This window comes from Podarcis tiliguerta, assembly GCF_965153285.1.
Source record: "Podarcis tiliguerta genome assembly, chromosome: 7".
In the NCBI taxonomy this organism is placed as follows: domain Eukaryota; kingdom Metazoa; phylum Chordata; class Lepidosauria; order Squamata; family Lacertidae; genus Podarcis; species Podarcis tiliguerta.
In genome coordinates, this window is record NC_139540.1 from 84,735,268 (window position 1) to 84,761,403 (window position 26,136).

The 26,136-nt window shown below is 42.9% G+C and overlaps 2 protein-coding genes across 3 annotated transcripts in view; both read right to left on the reverse strand.

Annotated features, from left to right (window-relative positions):
* LOC310681116 (protocadherin alpha-C2-like) overlaps window positions 1-9,531 on the reverse strand; it is a 186,463-nt gene extending 176,932 nt beyond the window's left edge. Inside the window, exon 1 of one of the 2 annotated variants that reach the window (XM_083448610.1) lies at window positions 7,054-9,531. In XM_083448610.1, the coding sequence (XP_083304736.1) occupies window positions 7,054-9,411 (2,358 nt within the window). In that variant the 5' untranslated portion in view covers window positions 9,412-9,531. Of the gene's footprint in view, window positions 1-902; window positions 3,358-7,053 lie in introns of those variants that run through there. The other variant, XM_083448608.1, reaches the window with a different exon arrangement.
* Window positions 9,532-12,329: 2,798 nt separating this feature from the next.
* LOC310682085 (protocadherin alpha-13-like) lies at window positions 12,330-14,735 on the reverse strand (the record flags this gene model as incomplete). Its single annotated transcript, XM_083450327.1, has 1 exon — window positions 12,330-14,735. One exon carries the CDS (start codon window positions 14,733-14,735, stop codon window positions 12,330-12,332), a length of 2,406 nt encoding a protein of 801 aa, XP_083306453.1.
* Window positions 14,736-26,136: the final 11,401 nt, after the last annotated feature.

Consider the following 26,136-nt stretch of genomic DNA (forward strand, 5'->3'; position numbering starts at 1 on the left):
CGCAAAGTCCTGACTGTGCTCAATCCAAAACTATGACAGGGGTGGGCGGGACCTAAGGGATGAGCAGTGTTAATGCTGTGAGGTCTTCCACGTTATGCTCAGCCCACATATAGGCGGAAACCAGGCATGTTTAAACTCCGTTTCGGGGGCCTAATCCGGCCCGCCGGTTGGTTTAATCCGGCCCCTGTGGCAGCTTATTTCTTGGGGTAAAATCCTTTAAAAAACCTCAGCAACGTCAACCCTAAAAAAAGCTCAACAAATTCAATCCTTTAAAAAAATCAACAACAAATCTGGCCCTCTTTGAAAAAAAAATGGACACCACCGTACAGAACATTATATCACACAGACGCCACCATCTCCACTTACCTTCATTCTGAGGAAACCAAGTACAAGGTATGTGCTGGCACCCCTGAAATTTCTTGCCACTCAAACAGTGGATATAACAATATTTTTTCTAAAGATCTTTGTTTTTTCGATGTAATCATTTATTAATGTTGATATTTCTGCATAGATAATGTCCATTGTTAATTTGGGTGTTCATGTGTCTTTCAGAAGCCTTGCATCACCTTTTCTTCCACACCATGAAAATTTCTATGTTCCTCTTCAAGTTAATTTTCACCCACACCCTTCAGCACAATTAGATCCAGTTGACCACTGTTAATTGTTATGTAGTTAGGAAGAATTATTTTATGTGACCAAGTGCATTACCTTCATATATTTTAAAATCTTTATGCTTTAAAGTCATCAGATAATGGTACACATCATAGAAAAGTATAATGGATAAAAACAATTTAAAAATTTCCACAGGCTGATCTGATATTTACAATATATGCATATTGTGGACATATTAACAGAAAACCTGTCCTACCATAAAAGCAATTCTAATAACATCAGAGACTCACCTGTCCAGAAGAATCTGGGACCAGCTCCTTTGTATTCCCTACCTGTGCAGTCTCTGCAAAAACAGGTATGTTGGGGCTGAAAACCATGAGGTCGCTTTTGGCATTGGAGTCTCCTGTCACGCCCCCCAAGATGTGACTGTGACGATTTGAATAGGACCAGCTGCCCACCTCACTGGCACACACCAGCGTGGCTGTTCCAGGACCATACACCATGGCCTCCTTAGGCTGGCAATGGCACCGCAGGGCCATATAGGCGATGATGGCCAGCAGGAACAAGCTGGACACTGCACAGATGGCTATGATGAGGTAGATGTTCATGTTATCCGCCAGGGGATTGGGGCTCCCTCTTCTGGGAAGGCGGGCATCAGCTGGGAGGGCTTGGACACTGGCCACCAACGAAATACTCAGCGTGGCGGTGGCTGACAAAGCGGGCTTCCCATGGTCCTTCACCACAACCAGCAAACTATGACTGCTGCTGCCCTCTGCCTCCTCCAGGGCACGTGTTGTACTGATCTCACCACTGTACAGTCCCACCCGCCAAAGCCTACTGGACCCCTCATGCATCTCATAGCGCAGCCATGCGTTGTAGCCCGAGTCAGCATCCAGGGCACGGATCTTGCCCACCACATGCCCAGCTGTCAGGGGGACCACCAGAAGGGTGGGAGCCTCCTCTACTGGTACAGTCACAGCTGGCACATTATCATTCTCATCTACCACAAAGACTTGCACCGTCACATTGCCACACAGGGAGGGCAGCCCAGCATCCTTGGCTCTCACTTGGAACTCCAGCAGCTTCACCTCCTCATAGTCCAGGGGCTGAAGAGCATAGAGCTTCCCACTCTCTGAGTGCACCGAGATGTAGCTTGACAGGGGCCAGAGCTTCTCATCCAGCCAGTAGCTGATCAGGCTGTTCTCAGCCACATCTGGGTCCGAGGCAGACACCGTGAAGATGTGAGCACCTGGTGGGTTGTTCTCCTTCACAAAGACCGTGTAGGAAGACTGAGGAAAAGCAGGTGCGTTGTCATTCACGTCACCAATGGGTACCACCAGGGTGCTGCTGGTTGATAGTGATGGAGTCCCTTGATCCTGGGCAGTCACTACCAGCTTGTATTCTGCTTCCCGCTCCCGGTCCAGGGGCTCAGCCACCACCAGAGAGTAATAATTCTTGAAAGTGGACAATAGCTTGAAGGGTAAGTGGGAGGGTGTCACAGAGCAGCTCACTTGCCCATTAGCCCCAGAGTCCCTGTCTGAGATGCTGATCAGAGCTACCACTGTCCCTGGTGGGGAGTCCTCTGCAACTGGCACGGATAGCGACTTCAGTGACATCTCAGGGCTATTGTCATTCACGTCCAAAACTTCTATCAAAAGTTTGCAGTCTCCTTCCATTGGTGCATGTCCCTTGTCAGTGGCTTCTATTTGAATTTCATATAAATTAATTTCTTCGAAATCTAGCTTTTCTTTTAATCTGATCTCCCCTGTATTCTGATCAATTTCAAACATAGTTTGAATAGTTGAAGGTAAAGGTCTTTTAAAGCGATAAGTAATCTCCTTGTTGATGCCCTCATCAATATCTGTTGCTTCTAACTTTACAACAAGAGTCCCAATAGCTGAACTTTCTAGTAAACTCACTTCATAAACTGACTGATTAAAGACAGGTCTGTTATCATTAACATCCAGCACAGTTATCACTAGCTGTACTGTTCCTGTGAGTTCTGGTTGACCCCCGTCTGTTGCTGTAAGCAGTAAATGGTGCAGAGAGATGTCCTCTCTGTCCAAAGTCCTTTTTAAAACAAGCTCTGGTAGAGGGCTTTTAGCTTGCTTATCCTGAGTGCCCAGAGCAAAGTATTCATTTGAGCTGATACTGTATGCAATAAGGGCATTTTTACCAATATCTGCATCTGAAGCACTTTGTAGAGAGAAGCGAGAACCATATGCTGTTGATTCTGATATAAAAAGATTTACTATATTTACAGAGAAAGTGGGGGCATTGTCATTTATATCCTTGATTTCCACCTCTACATGGAAGACCCTCAAAGGTTTGTCCACAATCACCTCCAGGTGAACAGCACACAAAGGGCTCTTGCCACACAGCTCCTCCCTGTCTATCCGGGAGTTAACAAACAAAATGCCATTCTGAACATTTACCTCAAAATAGTTCCTATGATCTGCAGACTCCATCCTGAACATCCGAGGCACCAGCTCATCCATCTCCAGTCCCAGATCCTGGGCGATGCGGCCCACAAAGGTGCCATGCTGGGATTCCTCCGGCACAGAATAATGGAGCTGGCCGCTCCCCATTTCCCAGGCTGTGTGGAGAAGAACCAGCTGCAGCAGCCTCAGCCTCACCAAGGAGCCTAGTTTCCAAACATCCATTCTTAAAAATGCATCCGGAGCACAGAGGAATACACACAGTCTTGTTTCTTTCAGGAGTACAAATAGATAGAAATTGATGTGTGTCTACCTTAAATGTTCATTTCTGTTCCTATGTTGAGCAGTCATGATGGTTCATTACTTGCTGCAGAGCTCTGCACAAAGGAAGGAGGAGCTGACTTTTCCAGTCCTCTGACACTATTTTTTACCAAACAGCGACACCGTGTGATTGAACTTTTAAATACTTGAAAAGATTGTGTACTTGTCATCTGACCTTAGGCATTATGTTATAATGTTTGTTAAAACTCTGATTTCACAGAACTCTTTCAATTAAGTAAATTTTACACTGCATTTTAACTTACTAGCCATCCAGCTTTCCTTTAAAAGGGTTGCTGGCCTTGGATATTTTGATACATGTTCAGCGATGGCATTGACATGTGTTGAACCCTGGGTAGTAGTAGTTTGCTTTGGCAGGATAGCTGTTTCAGAACTGCTTCGGGCCATTTTAGGGCATTAGTTTTATTCGCCCTAGATTGTGGAGATGGATATTCTGCAAACTATCTGCAGTGTTCTGCTCTGCGTTACTTGGAGAGAGAAAATCTTGGGCTCATTCATACTTAGCACCAGAGGTCTGGGACCTGTTTCCAGGAAGCATTTGTGTGGGAAGGAACCACATCATTGACCACACCCATTTCATTCAAGCACACATTCCTAGAATAACACAATTGGGGAACAGCTCTTCCATTATTCACCCTGAATACCATTCATCTAATTCAGCCAGGTTCTGTGATTAATAACTGCTTAGTTGGCTTGTGTCTGAGGTGAGGGTTTATCTACTTTTCCTCTGCTCTTTCCAGGCACAGTCTGCACTTTAAAGCTCTTTGCCTGAGTGTCCCCCACTTTTTTAACTTCAGAGCTTTCCCAGCGAAAACCTGCTCTTTAAGGCTCAATCACAGCAAATGGCAATCCACAGAAAACCTGAATTGACATTTGCTCCTACTGAGCGCTAAAGAGCGGGTTTTCATGAGGAAAGCTCCAGGGCAAAAACAAATGCTTGGACACAGAGTTTTTAAGCATGGACATGTGCATGGCAAGAGTGAAGAAAGGGTAAGTGTGAATAAGGCTTGAGTCCTTATCAACCAGTGGCTGACTTTTCTGATTTTCACACCAAGCTTGGGGAGCTGGGAAAACTGCCTGGAAGCAGCACGTGTTATGTTGTGCCAAAACAGTTGCACAGAATAAAGGAAAATATAATTATGGTGCTCCCACATTTCTCTCAGGGGACTGAGAGATTTTCCCCTACATGACAATAACCGGAAACCTGATACTTCAGCTTGAGTGCAGCTCCATCCAAAACAGGCTGAACAAATGCCCTCAATCAAATGTACTTCCATCTTGTCTAGATTAAGCCCACAACCCTCCCCCTCCCCCACCAACCATTTGACAACCTTATATATGCCATGGGAAAATACAGTATAATACCATCTACATAATCAGCATAGAGGCCACCTTAAAGAAAAGGCTACAAACAACATGGAATCCAACCCCCTTAGCATCCACCAGTTGCTTTTCTTCCAGATCAAGTTTATATTCTTATTCTTTAGTAAGGTAAGTCATGTTTGCTGTTGTGCAGTTTATTAAAATTACAAAAAAATAAATGCAACCCTTTGTGAAGGCAACCCCAGATCCTAGGAAACTTTCAAAAGAGAAGAGAAGGTCCCTATTTACACCATACAATATATTAGGTCGATATGAAGATGTACCTACCTTGTAGATACTGAAATTACTTCAGGCACTTCTGGTTTTTCTGTTAGACGGTTATATGAAATACATTATTTATGCTCAATGAAGTCTACTGGAGGTTAATGCCATTTTTTAAGGTATGCAGTTCTTTACCATATACAAAGAGATTATTTGTATAGAATGGAGTAAGAGATATGTTATTTTTCCTTTCCAGCTTCTCAATGTGCTCTCACTAAGTGAATCAGTAGTATGACGTGATGGTCTGCATTGGTCTACCAAAAGGTCATAGGTGCATCTTTTATGCATCTCCAGAGCTTGTCCATAGGTTTATAGTCTTGTGTTTGCTACACCTGTATTGCCACATTTTAAGCCCTATGCATTTGATTTTGCAGTGAATAACTGGCAAACAGCTTCTGTCCTGAGTTGAAATATTAGGAGATAAATGCAATAGAATAATTGAAAATTACAATAATACTTGCTGAAATATGTACTATGACATTCTACAAAATGAGAAGAGTTGAGAAGCATGCTTTTATCCTATTTCATTAAATCTTTTAGAATAGATTCTCAGTTTTGGTTAAGATTTACTCCATTATTTGTTTTAATCTATTTTGTAGCCAGACTTCTCTTCTTCCAATTCCATCTATGCTTTCAGAAAAATTAAGCAAAATTAGCCACAGTGTGTGTGAGCAGAAAGATTTTAATTCTGTCTGATGGTTACTGCCAAGAACTTTGATGGTTGTAGTACACCTGTAGTACCCCTGTGCAGTGCCTCTTTGAATGGAAAGCTCTCTGAGAAATGACCATTGATGTTACTTGCACTATGGATCGCACTATACTGTGTTACGCTGACTTTAAAACGACTGACTTCTATTCATTCTTAAGAGCAAGTGTTTTAGAATAGCTCAGTCCAGCTGATCAAAAGCTTTTTCAGTATCTAGCATCAAAGGTGTATTATACATTATATTTAGCATATGCTTTATATTGTCAGTTAGTTCCTTACAAAAGGGAGATTAAAGGTAGTTTTGCCTTGTCCCTGTCTGCAGATTCTGCATCCAAATCATGTACTACAAGTTGCCTTCCTCCCTGTGGTGTTAAAAATGCATATATACAAGGGTTCTTCTGGAGAAACTAAAAATAAAAAGGATACCTTTGAGCACATGCAGAGCACTCATCCCTCAATATGGAGTACACAAAAGCATGTTCAGCTGGACAAAATACAGTGTGTGAAAGACATCCTTCCAAGACAGAGGATATAGCATGGTATCTGTGTCAGAGGAGGTAGTTATACTACTCTCCCTCTAGGTTAGATATTATATTTGTGTTACACAATTATTTCCATTTTTCATTTCTTACTTGTCAATCCACACCAAAATATTTGCATAACATTGGAGTACACTATAATCAATTTACAAATAATACTCAGAAAGATGACACCTCTTCAATCTTAAGATGCGGTTTCACAAGCCTTTTTCCAAAAAACTTTTCAAGGAGCTATCCTCAACATCAATTATTACAAGAGGATGACGTGATTGCCTTATTCATGACATCAGGAGGTTTCCTTGTGTGTTTGGCGGGTGAGAGAGGTTAAAACAAGAAGGGGAATTAAAACTCAATTCTCCCTCACTATTTTATTGGCCAGGTAGAATGCTCATGCACTGAGAAAATATCAAGCCATTTTCACAATACAACAGGAAATGATTTTTTTTCTTTCATTTTGCTATTTTGTTAGGCCATGAAAAAGAGTCTGAAACTGTCCCATCTGAAGGGGGCAAAAGATAAAAACCAGATTCATGAAAACCTCATAAAGGAAGTCTTATGCTTCTTTCATACCTCTTATTATAGTGCATAAATGTTTGTATCATTGCTATTAGACCAAAAGAGAAGCCCAAAAGATATTATAAACCATTAAAATCCATTAAAATGTCTTGGGGGCAACTTGTAATTATTTATTTTAAAAATAAAACACATGAAAATTATATACACAAATATTATAACACAAATATGCATAATAAAATAGTTCAGAAAGGGCACTAACCGTTGCACAGAGCAGATCCTGCTGCTTCCCATTCTCCACAATGGAAGGAATACCAGGACTGAAAACCATCAGATCATTTTTGGCACCAGGCTCCCCACTCGCAGCTGCCAGGATGTGGCTGTGGCGATTTGAATATGACCAGCTGCCCACCTCACTGGCACAAACCAGTGTGGCTGTGCCAGGGCCATACATCACGGGCTCCTTGGGTTGACACTGACATCGCAGAGCCATGTATACTATAATCACAAGCAGGAACAAGCTGGATACTGAGCAGATAGCAACAATCAGGTAGATGTTGACATTGTCCACCAATGGCTTTGGACTCCCTCCCATTCTAGGAAGGTGAGCATCTCTATGGATTACCTGAGTGCTTGCCACAAACGACACACTCAATGTGGCTGTAGTGGACAGTGCTGGCTTGCCGTGATCCTTCACAAGCACTAGTACACTCTGGCTGCTGCTGCTGCCCTCCATGTCATCCAGGGCACGTGTTGTACTAATCTCACCACTGTACAGCCCCACACGCCAGGGGCCTCTGGTTGCCTCATGCAGTTCATAGCGCAGCCATGCATTATAGCCTGAGTCAGCATCCAGGGCATGGACCTTGCCCACCACATGTCCAGCCAAGACAGGGGCTACCAGCAGAGCAAGGGACGCCTCTTCTGGCCTAGATACCGCAGGCACATTATCATTCTCATCCACCACAAAAACTTGTATTGTGACGTTGCCACATAAAGGGGGGAACCCAGCATCCTTGGCTCTCACCTGGAACTCCAGCAGCTTCACCTCCTCATAGTCCAAGGGCTGCAAAGCATAGACCTTTCCACTCTCCGAGTGCACTGAGATGTAGCTTGACAATGACCAAAGCTTCTCATCCAGCCAGTAGCTGACAAGGGCATTCTCACCTAAGTCTGGGTCTAAGGCGGACACTGTGAAGACGTGAGCACCAGGTGGATTATTCTCTTTCACAAAGACAGTGTAGGAAGGCTGAGGAAAAGTAGGTGCATTGTCATTCACATCACCAATGGGCACCACAAGGCTGCTGCTAGCTGACAGTGATGGAGTCCCTTGGTCTTGGGCTGTCACCACCAGTCTGTATTCAGCCACCTCTTCACGGTCCAGGGATTCAGCCAGCACCAATGAGTAGTAATTCTTATAGGTAGATACCAGCTTGAAAGGAAGCACAGTGGGCCACAGAGAGCAGGTCACTTGTCCATTGACCCCAGAATCCCTGTCTGAGACACTGATTGAGGCTATGACTGTCCCCAGTGAAGAATCCTCTGGAACTGGTACCAACAGGAAAGTCACTGACACCTCTGGAATATTATCATTCACATCCAGAATTTTTATTAAAACCTTGCAGTGTCCAGACAAGGGGTTACCACCTTTATCTGTTGCTTCTGCTCGAATTTCATACGAATTAGTGTCCTCGTAATCCAATTCATTATTCAGTATAATTTGCCCAGTATTTGGATCTATCCTAAACATGGTACTTAATTTAGGTGGAATTACACTACGAATAGAGTAAGTAATGTCTCTATTAATGCCATCATCCACATCAGTGGCATTGAGCTTAACCACTGACGTCCCAAGGGAAGCATTTTCTAACATTTGTACCTTGTACACTGACTGGTTAAAGACGGGAGGGTTATCATTCACATCAAGCACTGTGATCACCAGCTGAACTGTTCCCGTTAGCGCAGGTTGGCCACCGTCCGTGGCTGTGAGCAGCAAGCGATGCACAGAAATATCTTCTCTGTCTAACGGCTTTGTTATTACAAAGCCTAAGGAATTATCCTCACTGCTCCTTCGGAAATCTAACATGAAATGTTCACTGGGGCTGAGGTGGTAAGTTAACTGTGCATTTGTACCAACATCTGCATCTAAAGCTCCCTCTAGAGGGAAAACGGATCCTGCAATTCTTGATTCTAGAATAGACAGATTTTCCTCACTTGCTGAGAAAACAGGGGCATTGTCGTTTATGTCTGCAATCTCCACGTCCACATGGAAGACAGTCAGGGGTTTATCCACAATCACCTCCAGGTGGATGGAGCACAAAGGGCTCTTGCTACAAAGCTCCTCCCTGTCCATCCTAGAATTCACAAACAAGATTCCATTTTGCACATTTACCTCTAAATAATCCTTGTGCTCTTTGGAAGCTATCCTGAACATCCGAGGCACCAGCTCACTCACCTCCAGCCCCAGGTCCTGGGCGATGCGGCCCACAAAGGTGCCATGCTGGGATTCCTCCGGCACAGAATAATGGAGCTGGCCGCTCCCCATCTCCCAGGCTGTGTGAAGAAGGACCAACTGCAGCAGCTGCTTCCTCATCGAGTAGTCTCTCCGAGGAACAACCATCTCAAATATATTCCTTTGAATCCCCCTCCGTTATGTGCAATATTGGAGTGGGGGGAGGTGGTTAATCCAGCTTGCTATTACCCTTTGTGCTCCTTCACTTTAGGTGCTGCCTATTCTCTGATGACAGCAAAGAGGAGGAGCTCTCCTAGGAGTCTGCACGGGGTATTTAACAGTAAAGAGTGACACCCTGTGAAGAGATTTAAAAATGCAATTCTTGCAATATTTGGTTGGGCTTTTTTGTTTTCTGGTGTTCTGTATTCTTCTAGTTTTCTTATGCTTCTTTAAATGTATGTGAAGATAGTCATATTTATCTTTGTAATGATTTGACAGAAGATTTATGTGTATATGGATATATAATTACTCCTGTGTGGCAGCAGTTTTTTAAGATCACATTCCTGCCTTTGAGAGTTTCCATTCTTAAAAGTTTGTGTTGTACAAAGGTGAGTATGTTTACATTTGTATTAAAGAAAGATGATTCACTTTAATAGTGGGGGAGAAAGTGGGGGTAGAGATGAAAGAAAAATGGGAAATGTGAGAAAAAGAAGCACTATGGCCATGATAGACCAAGTGGAACATTGCTACTTTCCAAAAAGATAATAGCATGAGAGCCAAAAATCAGAGGTTCCCCAAACTACCGAAGAGGATACAGTGGGTGTACCTTTTCTTCACCGTTCTTATTTACATACTTTTGCGCCATATTGCTTCTGAGCACAAATCTTTTGCTTTATTCTTCAGGTGGATACACTAACAGTATGATAACACACTTTATTTGTGCATTCTGTGGCGTCCGATTTGGGTATGTGCTGTGTCAAGAATCTGTATAATATACAAATAAGACTTCTGGATCTAAGATCTCTCGTGAAAGGAGGTATCCCTCTTATTTGTGTTTTGCTGTTTTAGACCATGCAGATAATATGCCAGATGATATGCTTGCTGTTGTTTAGTCGTTTAGTCATGTCCTACTCCTGTCTTCCATTACCTCCCACAGTTTGGTCAAACTCATGCTGGTAGCTTCGAGAACACTGTCCAACTATCTCATCCTCTATCGTCCCCTTCTCCTTGTGCCCTCAATCTTTCCCAACATCAGGGTCTTTTCCAGGGAGTCTTCTCTTCTCATGAGGTGGCCAAAGTATTGGAGCCTCGGCTTCAGGATCTGTCCTTCCAGTGAGCACTCAGGGCTGATTTCCTTAAGAATGGATACGTTTGATCTTCTTGCAGTCCATAGGACTCTCAAGAGTCTTCTCCAGCACCATAATTCAAAAGCATCCATTCTTCGGCGATCAGCCTTCTTTATGGTCCAGCTCTCACTTCCATACATCACTAGTAATTTGAATTGCTAACTCTTGAATGGTGTGCTAATGAATTTGTTGCTGTTTTCATTCTGTTTGCTCTGCCAGTGTCTAGCCTGGGCTTCAAGAACAGTAAAACTTAATTATGGCTGCCAGTTTGTGAGTGATGTGGTTGAGCATGTTTAGACATTGATGTTATCACATATAGCTTTGTTCTGGTTTTGCAGATCCACACATATCCATTGCCAGAAGAGCTTTGCTTTTCTACTGCAACCATGTAAAGGTCCTTCAGCCTTCTCATTTATGCTTTGCTGCTCCATAGGCTGAAGTTCCTTCTTCGTCTTCCATGTGATGGCGAGGGGCAACCACTGCTGTGCGTGAACACAATCCTGTGTTTGAAACTAGTTTGACTTTGAGTCATCCCAGGAAACATCTTAGATCCACAACCAAGTCAAGAAATCATTTGAGAATTTGTAAGTCAGTTCTAATCTCAGTAAGATTTTTAAAATCAAGTTTAGGGGTGGTAGGTCCTTCAGTCCCAATAGTGGCATAGCTGGTTTATCTGGAATATTATGATCTAGAGCCCAGCATCTTTCATTGTACCTATTTATGACACTACACGTCTCTATCACCTGGAGAGGACGACCCATGTAGTCTCCTGTTTTCACTTATACAATGTTAGTTTTATGTCCTAAGATATTCTACTGCATTTCTCTTAGGGACTGAGTTTACAGCTCCGGTGTTCATCTCTTTTTTTACTGGTGCTTCCTTGAGTCTTGTGTGCATTGTGACAAATGTTTTCTCCATTCCTAAACACTGTGTGTGGGTGTCTGTAGGCAAGCTGCAGTGTTGCATCTTGGGAGAGTCCTGGATGCCCTTTGCTTGCCTGCCTGCTTGCACAACATGCTATTGCAAATAAGTTTGCTTATGGTACTTCCTACGTATCTTCCATAGAACTGGGTGTTCATCTTGTGTTAGATGGTGTGAGGTACATCTCTTGCAAACATGGAGAGTTTATGTGTTTAATGAGAATGTTGCTATTGCCTTCTTGCATGATTTGGCAGGAGGTTTGGCTTGTGAGGGAAGATCACATTTCTCAGAGGCAAGAGAGTCCATGTGGATGAGAAAATAGGTTTAAGAATGGAAAACGTGGAGTTGGGGTTTTAATAATGTGTGCTCTTATGTATCTAATATAGAGTTTTTATACATTTAAAATATTTCATTAACAACTGAGATGAAGTAGGCTAACTGGGTTCCGGACGCTATTGCAAAAACATAATTACTACAATATTATTTCAAACAGCAATGCTGCCCAATATCTTTAAATCTCTTTTCCTGATCAAAGCTCAAGGCATTCTGCAAAGCTCAGCGTATTCTTTGATTTCCTGGTCAGAGCTCAAAATATTCTGCATGACTATATATTCAAGTAACATGTTTTATAATGAGCAGAAATTATTCCATCAAGTTGTGTTTTGTGCTGGAATTCCCTGACCCAGGTGGCTAATCTATAACCAAAGCTATATTACTCTTCTACCACCAAGAAAACGAACAAACAGGTCATTTTTAAACATTGAAATCATGCTATTATATCCAAGTGAGTATTGGAAACATACTCCCAAGACAGGTACATCACATGACAAACTGAAATGAATAGTAGAGACTCACCTGCCCAGATGAATTAGGGACCACCTCCGTCATAATCCCTACATCTCCATTCTCTGCAAAGACAGGAATGTTGGGGCTGAAAACCATGAGATCACTTTTGGCTCCAGCCTCTCCACTCACTCCTGCCAAAATGTGGCTATGGCGATTTGAGTAAGACCAACTGCCCACTTCACTTGCACACACCAGCGTGGCTGTGCCGGGCCCATACACCATTGTCTCCTCTGCTTGCCTCTGGAATCTCTGAGCCACATATAAGATGACTGCAAGCAGGAACAAGCTGGACACTGAGCAGATGGCAATGATTAGGTAGATGTTGACATTGTCCACCAGGGGTCCTGAACCACCTCCCATCCTGGGAAGATGGACATCATCGTGGAACATCTGGGTGTTTGCCACCAGAGACACACTCAATGTAGTTGTTACTGATCGCGGTGGCTTTCCATGGTCCTTCACCAACACCAGCAAACTATGGCTGCTGCTGCCCTCTGCCTCATTCAGGGCACGTCTGGTACTTATCTCACCACTGTACAGTCCCACTTGCCAGGGGCCACTGGTCAATTCATGCAACTCGTAGCGTAGCCATGCATTATAGCCTGAGTCAGCATCCAGGGCATGGATCTTGCTTACTAAGTGGCCAGCCATGACAGGGACCACCAGCTTGACAGGGGCCTCCCCTTGTCCAGATACTGTTGGGTCATTGTCATTGTCATCCACCACAAACACCTGCACTGTCACATTGCTGCACAACGAGGGCAGCCCAGCATCCTTGGCCCTCACCTGGAATTCCAGCAACTTCATCTCTTCATAGTCTAAGGACTGCAGTGCATAGATCTTGCCACTTTCTGAGTGCACCGAGATGTAGCTTGACAGCGACCAGAGCTTCTCATCAAGCCAATAGCTGACTAGGGCATTCTGAGCCATGTCTGGATCTGAGGCAGACATTGTAAAGATATGGGCACCAGGTGGATTATTCTCCTTCACAAAGACCGTATAGAATGGCTGAGCAAAAGCAGGTGCATTGTCATTCACATCACTAATGGGCACCACTAGACTGCTACTTGCTGATAGTGATGGGGCTCCTTGATCCTGGGCCACAACCACCAGTCCATACTCAGCCACCTGCTCTCGATCCACAAGTTCAGCTAGCACTAGTGAGTAGTAATTTTTGAAGGTGGGCACCAGCTTGAATGGAAGCCCAGTGGGCCACAGAGAGCAGCTCACTTGCCCATTGGATCCGGAATCCTTGTCTGAGACGCTGATCAGGGCTACCACTGCCCCTGGTGAGGAGTCTTCAGGCAAAGGCACCAGCATGGACTTCAATGACATCTCAGGAGCATTGTCATTTACATCTAAAATTTCAATAAGGATAGTGCAGTGCCCAGACAAAGGTGGGCTACCTCTATCTTTTGCCTCAATCTCAACATTATACATATTAATATCTTCAAAATCCACTTTCCCTTTTACCCTGATTTCACCTGTATCCGACTGTATACTAAATATATTGGAAGGAACATTATTACTGAAGGAGTAGGTGATTTCCTTATTAGTTCCTTCATCTAAGTCTGTTGCATTGAGATGAATAACCAACGTTCCATCTGCCACATTTTCTAACAATTTCACCTTATAAACAGATTGATTAAATACAGGTGCATTGTCATTTGCATCCATCACAGTGATCTCAAGGTGGACTGTGCCTGTGAGTTCTGGCTGACCCCCATCAGTAGCTGTTAGCACTAAACGATGCACAGGGATTTTCTCTCTGTCCAGAGGTTTATTTAAAACAAGTGCCAATGATACACTCTGCTGGTCATTTATTTTTTCTTCAACAGCAAAATATTCTGTGGAATTAAGCTTGTACTTCAGCTGAGCATTAACACCAACATCCGCATCTGATGCTCCCTTCAGAGGAAAACGTGTACCAGGCAGCATTGATTCTGCAACACTGAGGGACTGTTTACTTTCCAAGAAAACAGGAGAATTGTCATTTATGTCCTTGATTTCCACCTCTACATGGAAGACCCTCAGAGGCTTGTCCACAATCACCTCCAGGTGAACAGGGCACAAAGGGCTCTTGTTACACAGCACCTCCCTGTCTATCCGGGAATTAACAAACAAAATCCCATTCTGGACATTTACCTCAAAAGAGTCCCCATGATCTTCAGACTCCATCCGGAACATCCGAGGCATAAGCTCCTCCACCTCCAGCCCCAGATCCTGGGCGATGCGGCCCACGAAGGTGCCATGCTGGGATTCCTCAGGCACGGAATAATGGAGCTGGCCGCTCCCCACCATCCAGGCTGTGTGAAGCACAATCAGCTGCAGCAGCTGCCTTCTCCCCACTGAAGAAGAGTCTCCCCATGGAGCAACCATCTCAGAAATATTTCATATAACTCCCCTCTTTTATGAAATATATCTGGGGAAAACATTAAAAGAATCTAAATCCAGACTGCTGATATACCTTTTCTTCCTCCAATTATAGGAACGGGAATGATCTCTGGTGATGACAAAGCAGTGGGAGAGCCTTTTGTTCCCCTTTTATTCGCATCAAGTTACTTAAGCAGAGAGCGACATCATGCGACTAGATAGGAAAGTACAGTAGATGTTTATATTGTGTGTAGTTTTGGAGAATGCTTCATGTCACCAATTTATTTAGTAAAATGAAAATCAAGTTCAAATGAATGATAAACAAGATGTTTTTCTTGAAAATGTATTTAATATATTCAAAATGTATATTTTCATTTGCTGGTGAATATGGCTGGTTAAATACACTTGCCTCATCATTGAATGTTTCCCCCTTTTATACCAACATATGACGCACGTTGGCACCAGTAGCATCTTTCACTGCTTGGAGATCAGCATGTGCATAACAATACTGTCCTGTATTTGGGAGGGCCTAGAGTAGCTCAGTCACAGAGCACCTGCTCTGCATGCAGAAGGTGCCAGATTCAATCTGCAGCATCTCCAGGAAGGGCTGGGAACAGCCCCTGTCTAGAACCCTAGAGAACCACTGCCAGTGAGCTAGACAGATTGTTGGGTCTAATTCAGTTATAGGCAACTTCCTGTGGTCCTATGACCTATGACACACATTTATTATTTTTCTTCCCAGCAGTTCTGGAGCTTCCTTGAGTGAAGAACTGATATTCTGATATTCCATGCCACTTTCTATTAGGATTTCCAATAGTTATTTAGGAATGCTATATGGCAATTCAGGATAATGACATATTTCTGCATTGTGGTTGCCAGAACAGAGCACAGCTATAGTGCTTATTTACCTTATTTCATTATATTTGTATTTCTCCCTTCATTGCACAGAGTGAACAGAATTCTTGCCTTTAAAGGGAGAGAGATGTAGAATGCAGCTGGCCATGCTGCTTTAGGCAATGTTACCAGTTAGAGGCTTATTTAAGAAGGCTGTGCTTTTGCCACCTCTTATGAAGTGAGGTTTTAACCTTCTCAATCATCCCACTGTTGGCAGAGCTGGACTAGCTGGTTTCCATGTGGGGCAGTTTTGAAGTTCCCATTTCACATTTGCCAGAGGAAGAGCTCTTTTGCACAGCTTAGCTCTGGCAGGCAGCTGAGTGGTTCAGACAGACATTCCAGTAGTTCCAGGTAGTTTTAGGTCTGTTATTTCTTCCGAAGCCTCGCTGGGCAAATCAATAAGTTTTGACCTGGTGCTGAATGACTGCAACATTGGCACCTACTTTTCTCAAGTCAAGGAAGAAAGACTGCTAAGGAAAAGAGCAGTTATCAGCACCACTTTATCTAAACACCAGTTCTTCTAGGCTTGCAATTCCATGAGGCTCTTTTCTATTATTTTCTTCTTCATGGTCACCTGCTCTCTGTAACTAGCTCATACGCATTACCTCACTTTGAGAGCACATTGCTAGAATTCCTTGATCAATGACACCAACAACCGCATGAACAAAATATGAACTTCATGGCAGAGCAGGAATTGGATCTAAGGCTGAGAGCAGATTGCAGTTTTTTACAGAGATGTGAAGACAATATGATAGAACTATGAATATGAATATGTCCATGTGGACCATTCCCTGGTAAGAACCCAGATGAAAAATCAGAATGCTGTCCCTCGTGCGGAAGATGGCAACTTAAATCCTCATTATGGTGCAGGTCATGAGATTGCAATAGATGTTGGATTCCATGTTTTGAAAGGGACACAAGCCCCCATTGGAAATCTTTTGCCCAGTGCCTTTATCTGAAAGTGTATACTGTATCTTCAAGTTCCAGACTGGTAGTCATGTTCTGGTATTCAGCTAATATATGAATAGCAACTTTCATAAACCAATGTGAGAACACTTTCCTAGGACATTCTGCTGCTCATCTTAAAGTTTCCATTTTTCAACAAAATAATTTTGAGGGATGGCTCCAGTGTGAAATTGCTGAAATGGAATGTCTTACTAAGCCAAACTTGAAGGATGTGGCACCTCATCTTGCCATTCTCCACAGTATCTCTATATTATCAGACCTACAAAGCTCCCAACAAAGACTAACTCCACACATTTATTAGAATTGAGATATTGATCACATTGAGCATTTTCCTTCACCTTGTCCATCTTTAGGCACACCACCAAATACCTTTGTGGATAATTCCCATTGTGTGATCTGCGTCCAGTATGAATTGTTTTCATTCTTCAAAATCCAGAGCACCTTCCACCTTTACATCTGCAGAAGTCTAGTCTACTAGAAATATTGATTAACAAATCTCATTGCATTGTTGCTCTCCCAATCACTTCCATGTTCTTTGTCCATATCTGCTGCGTTGATCAGAAGTTCCCAAGTAAACTGAAGATATTCCAGTCAAACCCAGGAGTGTTCTCACTGGAATGCAGTGCAATAATGTGCCAGACCTTTGAGAAGACCTGACATCTCTTACTATTTACTGGAAACTTCAAATGGTATCTGTCTTTCTCTAACAACTTTTCAAAAGCTAAAAATAGCATATTATTCTGTCCACCACAGTGCTCTACCTTCTCATTTGTTTATACTTTTTAACAATTTGCAAATGGGGCACTCACTATTACCAATTCAGTTCTGAGAAGCAATATCTCTTTTAGAGGGAAACTGTGTGACTTTATCGTCAATACTGAGGATTTCTATGTCCAGATAATACAATGCAAGAAGATTTTCAATCCGAAGCTCAAATTTTAGTACTTAACTTACTGTCTGACCACGCAGCTCCTCTGTTGTCCACTATCATGCACTAAGCTGCAAATCCAGATGTTTTCTTGCATTTAACAACACAATAGGCAGTTTGTCAGCTGTTAGGTTTCTGGCATCCTCTTCTGCAATAGACTCACTGGCAATACAGGGCTCCAAATCCTCTGGGATCCAGCAGCAAGCTTCTCTGGCTAGAGAGACGCACACTATGGCAATGCACAGAAAACCGAATGGCAGCCATAAGCCCGACATATTAGATTGCCTGGTTTTTTGTAGCAACAGAAAAACAGAGGTTTGCAGTATAATAATTTCCTTCTTCTGCTAGCACTATTCTCTTGCTATTTCTGTCTCTAGCTATCCATCAGAACAGCACGCAAATTCTGCACTCAAATTCTACGAAAATACAATCGTTTCGCTCTTCTTTCAGCTTGACTTCTGAGCCATTAAAAGATTCCCTTTGCCAGAGTGGCTGGTTCTTCCTTTCCAGTCGTGGACAACAGCAACACCTAGCGTCTAGATCACTGCTGTGCTCCAGACACTGCAAACAGCGATGCTCAATGTCGCTTAGATGATGTCACAGGTTTTAGGCTACTGCGAATGAGCAACAATCTGCTCTGGCATTATAATCTATGAACTACTTTTACAAAGCTCTATCCTTGGTTTATTAATAACCAGCTTGTATAGTCATTATTCTATATAGAGTGAGTGCTTTGCACCCCACCCCCTACTTTTTAAGTTTTCCTCCTTGCCTTTGGTAACTTTCAGTAATGCTCTGATGTAGTGGACTCAGGGCTTTCTGCATTAGAACTGCACCATGGGACAATCTTGTACTAAAGTATGCTGAAGGTGTCCATCAAGAACTCGTTTTGTTCAACACAAGTTATGCTCCTTAATTCACCAAAGGTGCATATACTATGTGTAGAAATGATTTGATTTCATATTTTACAGCTGGATAAATTATATATGAAAATTAATTTATTATATCCGGTAAACACATTTAAATGTATTATCTCTAGAATTATAATGTATTTTAAAAAGTCAATATGCCCAAATGGAACCTATTTTTAAATATGTTGCATGGGGGTGGTCCTGCATATATCGTTGGCACTGTTCTTTTATGCATTGTCCTTTTATTATTATTTAGATTATTTGAATTTAATTATATCCTTACAAAAACTATTCAGATATGATGCACATTGGGACAAAATTGTAGCCTCGTGTATTCATTGATGGTGTCTGACTGGCACTGGCCAGGAAAGAGATCTTGCAGTCATGATTGACAGCTCAATGAAAACAGAAACTTTATGTGTGGCTGGGGTTAAAAACAGTAAGGCAGATTCCATGCTAGAATTAGGAAAGGGATTGAAAATAAATCTATAACAGGGCAATGTCTGGAATATCAGTCAACCCTAATCCATCATAAAGAAGGAATAAGGTTCAGGAAAAACATATCCAAGTCTCAAATGGTACACCAACTAATACTTTTTATTTTAGAGGAAAAGATGATCCAAGGTAGGCATGACAGAAGTTTACAAAATCATGTAAGATGTTAAAAAAAAAAAAAGGAGGTACAGTGGTACCTCGGTTTACGAACTTAAAACTGTTTGGGAAGTCTGTTCTTAAACCAAAGCTATTCTTAAACCGAGGCACGCTTTCCCTAACGAGGCCTCCCGCCGCCAGTGCCCTTCCACCGTTCGGCTTCCGTTCTTAGACCGAGGTAAAGTTTGCTAACCGGAACACTACTTCCGGTTTTATGGAGTTTGTATGCCAAATAGTTTGTAAACAGGGCTGTTCTTTAACCGATGTACCACTGTAAAGCTATTTTTTTCTCCCTCTCCCATAATGCTGAAACTCAGGCTTGCCCATGCAATAGCTTGAAGAAGGTGGAGGAAGGGATACTTTTTAAACAATTCATAATTTATGAAATAATGAAATTTATGATATTTGCTGCCAGATGTGGTATTGGCCACTGGAAACTGGGTTATACTTAAGGAGACAGTGCACAGTTAATTCACAGAGGCTAAATTAGCTTAAATAGAAAGGACAGTGACTAGATTGCACAGGTGTTGGCAGATGTGCAATGGAAGCCATTTTACATAAACTACAGGATTATATTTACTGCAGTTAAGGGTGACCAGCGAGGGAGCCAAGCTTGCTAATGATACCAAATTGTTCAAGGATGTTAAAACAAAAAGGGATTGCGAGGAGCTTGTAAAGGATCTCTCCAGATTAGGCAAATGGGGAAATGGCAAATACAATTCAATTTAAGCAAGTACAAAGTGAGGCACATTGGGGAAAACAATCCTAATTTCACATATATACCAATGGAGATGAACTGGCAATGAGTCACCAGAAAATGTACCTTGAGATTGTGGAGGATAGCTTGATGATGATGTCAACCCATTATGCAGCAGCTGTAACAAAGACAAATACCAGATTAAAGATCATTAGGTAAGGGATTGAAAATAATACTGTCAATATCTTAATACTATTATATACATCCATGGCTATACTGTGTACAGTGTACTGCAATGGTCACCTTATCGCAAAAAAAAGGTACTGTAGAGCTGGAAAAGTTGTAGAAAAGGGCAACTAAAATGAACAAGAGTTTGGAGCAACTCTCAAATGTGCAAAAATTACATTTGGGGCATTTTAGTTTGGAAAAAATGCAAGTAAGAGAGGACAGCATAGAGCCATACAAAATGATGCATTTTGTGGAGAAAGTGGATGGAAAGAAGTAAGTTTTACTTTTAAAAAAATACAATTTCAAAAGCCTTCTTGGAGTTGAAAGAGAGGGAGCAAAGCAGCTCCAGAGAGAGGGAGTCTATGCTCCACAACACATGTCACCTTCCCTTTCCCACATTCTCACCAACTTCAGCTCAGCTGTGAATCAGAACTGCTCCAGATGATCTTAGTGGGCAGGGAGAATTGTATGGAAGTACCTATGTGTTCCATACTTCCCAAACTGAATAGACCCTTACATGTAATAACCAGCATTTGGGGCTTGCAAACGAGCCTGGCAGCAGGACTCTACACCTGATGTAGTCTCCAAACATTCTTCAAAGGCAACTCCAGGTGAAGTAGGCATGCGCAGCAGCTCCATACAAAATCTGAGGCACAGGGCCAATTGGGGGTGATCTGTACTGTAGCACCCTGCTTGTGGTTAACGCTTAGCTGGAATGAAATATTCAACGCAGCAATAGAGAAATTAAAATAATAATTTATTTGTCAGACAAATAAATGATTGGCACAGTGGTATATTTACCAAAAGCTCTGCACCACCCCAGCCCTGGTGGCCAGCACTTATATTCCCTCAGCCCAGCCTCCTTACTCCTCCTTTGGCTGCCTCTGTCCAATCAGCCTGGTTGAAATTCCTATTGGCTGTTTGCTAGAACCAATCATAAAAGATACACCCATTTCCTATTACCTTTTATGGGAGACAAAGAGCTATATTTCCTTCTATCATATATCTTACATTTGTCTTGACAAGCATCTTAATTATCAGATCCCCTATGCCCTTTGCTCTTCTGCTCTTGGCTCTTCTGCCCTTGGCAACAGGGACAGATGGCTAAAACAGATGGCTCATGGTTTTAAATCTTGTCATATAAACAGAGGTCTTGGGTTCACCTTCTCACACACCATCAATGAAATAAGAATCTAACATAAGAATCTAACATCTCTTACTTTCTAGATTTTGCATAGTTACATTAAAGTCAGTACATATATCACACATAGATTTTTAAAAGGAAAAGAACTTAATAGAAAAGCAGTTTCTAAAGCAAACCCCTTCAATTTACACACCCCCCACCAGCTGTTGTTGATATTAGCTCTTTGCCTTTTAACCTTCTCAGGATATAAACCTTGAGAAGATATGGCTGAGTTTGAGTAATTACCAACTCTAATTAATGTTTTTGCAGCTTGGATTGTATTCTGTAATCTGTATGACCTTTGTTCCCAGCTTTTGCTCCTTTTTACAACTTTGAAGTACTGCAACAAATCAATGAGGGGCCCTGTTCAGAAGAATAAACATCTGTCAAGGCTAAACCTCTGCGAAGGCTGGAGCAAGCATCTGAAGCAAGAATCTACAGATATATTTTTAAGCTTATTTAAAATACAGATCTTTGATCAGATGCCTCATTCCCCCCTTTCAAGCTCAAGGACCTTCATCCCAAGTGTCCTTGATAGCTTGACCTTCATCATATTCCTGGGGTAAGGCTCTGTATAGGGCCATGATATGAGGTAGAGTTTCATTTAAAATCATCTTGCTAATTGTACTTCTAAAACATGAAAAGATACATGGCACCATACATAAAACCATGACTACTACCGTCAAGAAAAACAAGCAAGACAATAGTATCCCTTTGAGTCCTGCAACATTTGGTAACCAATTGGTGAGCCATCCCATATCCCATCCTTCCCATGTTTGTACTGGGACATGTGCTATACTCTCCATCTTTGTGGCCAACACACGGATTGCCTCACCATTATCAGAAATGTTAAAGCAACAGGCATTCCCTGTCAAGTTCAAGACTCCACATAGGCCTCCTTGCCTGGCAAGTACATAATCCATTCCCATTTTTAGCTGCAAAATGGCGGCTCTACTTTCATCCAACTGTTGTGCAATAAGTCTCAAACTCTGGGCCGTTGCATTGGTTACAAGTTCCACTACTGCTTGCAATCGAATTATTCTGTTTAGATTATAAATAGGATCCCGTGCCCCTTGTATCAGCTCATCAGGATTCCAGGAGGCAGGATCATAATAGGCTATAATGCGCTCTGGTGGCCAATCATCAGTATCGCTCCAACTCTGGGTACTTCCTCCTGCTATATGAGAAATATCAGCGTTTCTTCGTGTACGTTTGACTGAACTAGTGGGCATAACCCACATTGGTGGTAATACCCATCCCAGGAAACAAGTCCCACTCCATTTAGAAGGGAGTTGCTTGTATGCCCATTCTCCACATATCCACCACAACCATCGGGTCTGAGGTTTTTGGTACGTGGAGTGCATAAGGCGAAATATCACAAGGGGTAAAGAGTTCACAATACAGTATGTTAGATTGCCTTTTGCTGTCACAGTTTTGTTCCACACCATTTTCCATGCATTAATAAAAGGAGGCGCACAGGGCAAGGTATTCCGAGTTCGATAGGAAGTACCGTCTGCCCAGGTTTGATTATTCTTAATATAATTCCAAGTATAGTGGCAATGAGAAGAGCCTACCATGGTAGAATCAGCTGCATCTGATGATTTATGTACACAGAATTCCCCTTGTACAGGTATAACTCGTATTGGTTTAGGTGAGTTCCATCCAGGGAAATTCTGTACTTCTGTTTGATATGGCATTTTGCTTACCATACCAACGGCATTTAATGGTATCGGTAATAAGGGCATACCTCCCTCTGAATCATCTGGCCCAAGAGAGCAAACAAGGCAATTAGTCTTATTTGTAGCATTGGCTACCATCTCCGCTAAGCCTACCCACATATTGTGGTCATGGCGGAATCCATATTTAGCAAATTTGGTCAGATTCAAGGACCCTTCCCCTTCCCAAGGGATCAGGATTAATAATAAAATCATGTTGATGTCTAGTATATGCATTCCTCCCACAAAAGATTACCTTATTGTGATAGCAAAAAAATATTAGCCCCAATATAATTCCCCCAGTGACAGAAATGGGGAACCACCAAGACCAAAACATATATCCCGAGGATCCCCAATGAGTAATATCCCTGATAATTGTTCCACAAGGGGGGGGGGCAGTCAATCAATTATATAAGAGAATCTTCCCGTTCACAATCGCTGGTTTAGACGCTCCTCAAGCTTCAGGCGTGCGCAGGTCAGCCAGCTTCCAGGTTGTGGCTGCAGCAGGCCGGTCGTCTCAATGTTGCCCGTGACCTAGCCCGTTCCCCGTAGGGCTAGATACAGGGGTTTTTGGAGAGAGTCAGTTTTAAAGGATTAGAGGGGTCACCTTTGCACGTCCAACTGCCTTCGGACTTCTTCAAACGGGAGTGATGAATCCAGGGGGTCACCTCAGCTACCTTCACCGCTGTTGGAGTAGAGAGCAAGACGGTGTAAGGCCCACGCCACTTAGGTGCAAGTGGATCATGTTTCCACTCTTTCACCCATAGCTATCGCCAGCCTGGAACTGATGAATCGGCTTGGCAATGCTGCACGGCGTGCGCTGAGGGCCCACCTGTTAAGAGAAACAAACAAACAAACAAACAAAACACGGGAGAGAGATTGCACTTGACCCTGTGTCACATGGTCTCCTATTTGAGGTCAGCTGGAATATCCCGAACAAAGGAGGGTGGCCTCCCATACAGGAACTCAAAAGGTGACAACTTAAGTCTTTTTGTGGGTGCGCACCCTTCTGATTTCTGAATTTTCTTACGAATGTCAGAAGCGCACTGGGCCACAAAAGTAGCAGTAATCATTCTGCTGTTTTCAGGGGCTTCAGGGTCAAAAGGAGTCTATATACGATAGACTTCCTGCAGCCTCTCAAAAAGTCTCTCGGCCAAAAGTAGAACATTTGATTTCTATTCTACTTCTGAGACTTTAGATATATTATTGGGCTTCTGGCATGCCCTGCGGATACCTTGCACAAGCGTCTGGCGGTAGGTAGTAAGCCTGGCCAGGTGAATTGCATTGTTTGGATCCCAATTAGGATCTTCCAAGGGGAAGTTTGTCCTGGAGATGACAAATATTTCCCACTCTGGCCTGCTCATGCAAATATATCTGTGCTTTTTCAATTCATTAGACCCATAGTCGTGAATGGAATGTATTGGAGGGTCGAAGTTCGAGGTGGCCGTGGTCCGGGTTGCCCGTTAACCAGCACAGGCTCCTCAAGTGCATCAAATACTCTTCTAAGAGGGGCTACTACGTGACCTTTCTCTTCACTTTGCTCTAGGGGCCTCAAATCATAGGGGATGGTATCTGTCCCAAGGCGTCCTTTTAGCAGCTTTATGCGCCTGGCTGTATTGCTTGCTGACCGTTCAAGGTCTCCCTGTAACTTCTGTAATAATTCTCTAGGACTTGGATGTACAGGGGTTTGGGGTGGGCAATCAGTTGTTCCACTAAAGGAGACTGTAGATGGAGTTCTACTGGGACTCACAGGTGGAACAACCACTTCTGCTTGGGCTTTATTATAGGACTCCAATGCCTCCTGAAGATATTTATCATAATCTATCAAGGAATCAAGGTCTGTGACTTCAGCTCCATTACTCATTCCACTTTCTTGCCTTGGGGTTACAACTGGTGGAGTGTTTGGATTAGGCTCCCCCCGACGTGGAGCATAGGGTGGAGGTGAAAGCACCTCTTCCTCTGGTCCCTCAAAAATGGGTTTGAGTTTATTTGGCAAGATTCCTTTCCTAGCTTCGGCTTTTACAGCCAATAATTTGCATTGTTGGACTATGCATTCCCTTATCCATGGAGGATTATTATTTAATGTGCTCAGCCAAGAGTCTATATATGAAAATTGTTCTGGGCACCCTCCAGTTTCTTTGGTGATGTTAGACCAAAGTTTGCTTGCTAAATTTATATCAAAAGTTCCTTGAGACGGCTATCCAGTATTTTGTTTCGGCCAGTCTAATTCACATAACGTTCTCAAGCGCTCTGGGGTCATTTTGACACCATAAGCTCCTGAGAAGGCTTTCTTAAAATTATTTAACATACATTCAAGAGGTGTATTTCCCCCCTTTGAACCTCCAACTCCCATTGTATGGCCCTGTGAAGTATCCACTCAGTCACTCACACACTCGCTTCGTGGGGTTCCTTGCCCAGTGAAGTCGCCTTACTGGGAAACGAAGTACTACCCACTCCACACTCAGGTCAGCTACAAATAGTACTTTCTCACACATACAATGCGCTAGATACTTCATCACACTCTACCTCCCAATATTTCCCTTTTCCTCCACCAGACCAGCATCTGATGTACCCAGCCACCTAGCGTACTCAGTTCCCCTTAACTGAGACGCAGAAGTTTGATCAAGACTTCTCTTCCTCCCAATTAATTGGAGGGCCACAATCCCTTTTGTGCACTTACCCTTAGCTGGTTCCCTGTTAATTTCTCTGGTTACCCCCGGTTCCGTCGCCGTTCAGTGAGCAGGGTAGTAGACAGACGAGACTGCTGTGTTCCCCTGGAAAAAGTTCCAGTGCGCGCTGGGTAAACAGTGAGTGTCCTCCCTCTGGTACCCTGCCCACTAAGGCAAAGGGGCTGCGTTCCAGCAGACCACTTATCCGAGTCACAGAGGCACCATAAAATGTAGCACCCTGCTTGTGGTTAACGCTTAGCTGGAATGAAATATTTAACGCAGCAATAGAGAAATTAAAATAATAATTTATTTGTCAGACAAATAAATGATTGGCACAGTGGTATATTTACCAAAAGCTCTGCACCACCCCAGCCCTGGTGGCCAGCACTTATATTCCCTCAGCCCAGCCTCCTTACTCCTCCTTTGGCTGCCTCTGTCCAATCAGCCTGGTTGAAATTCCTATTGGCTGTTTGCTAGAACCAATCATAAAAGATACACCCATTTCCTATTACCTTTTATGGGAGACAAAGAGCTATATTTCCTTCTATCATATATCTTACATTTG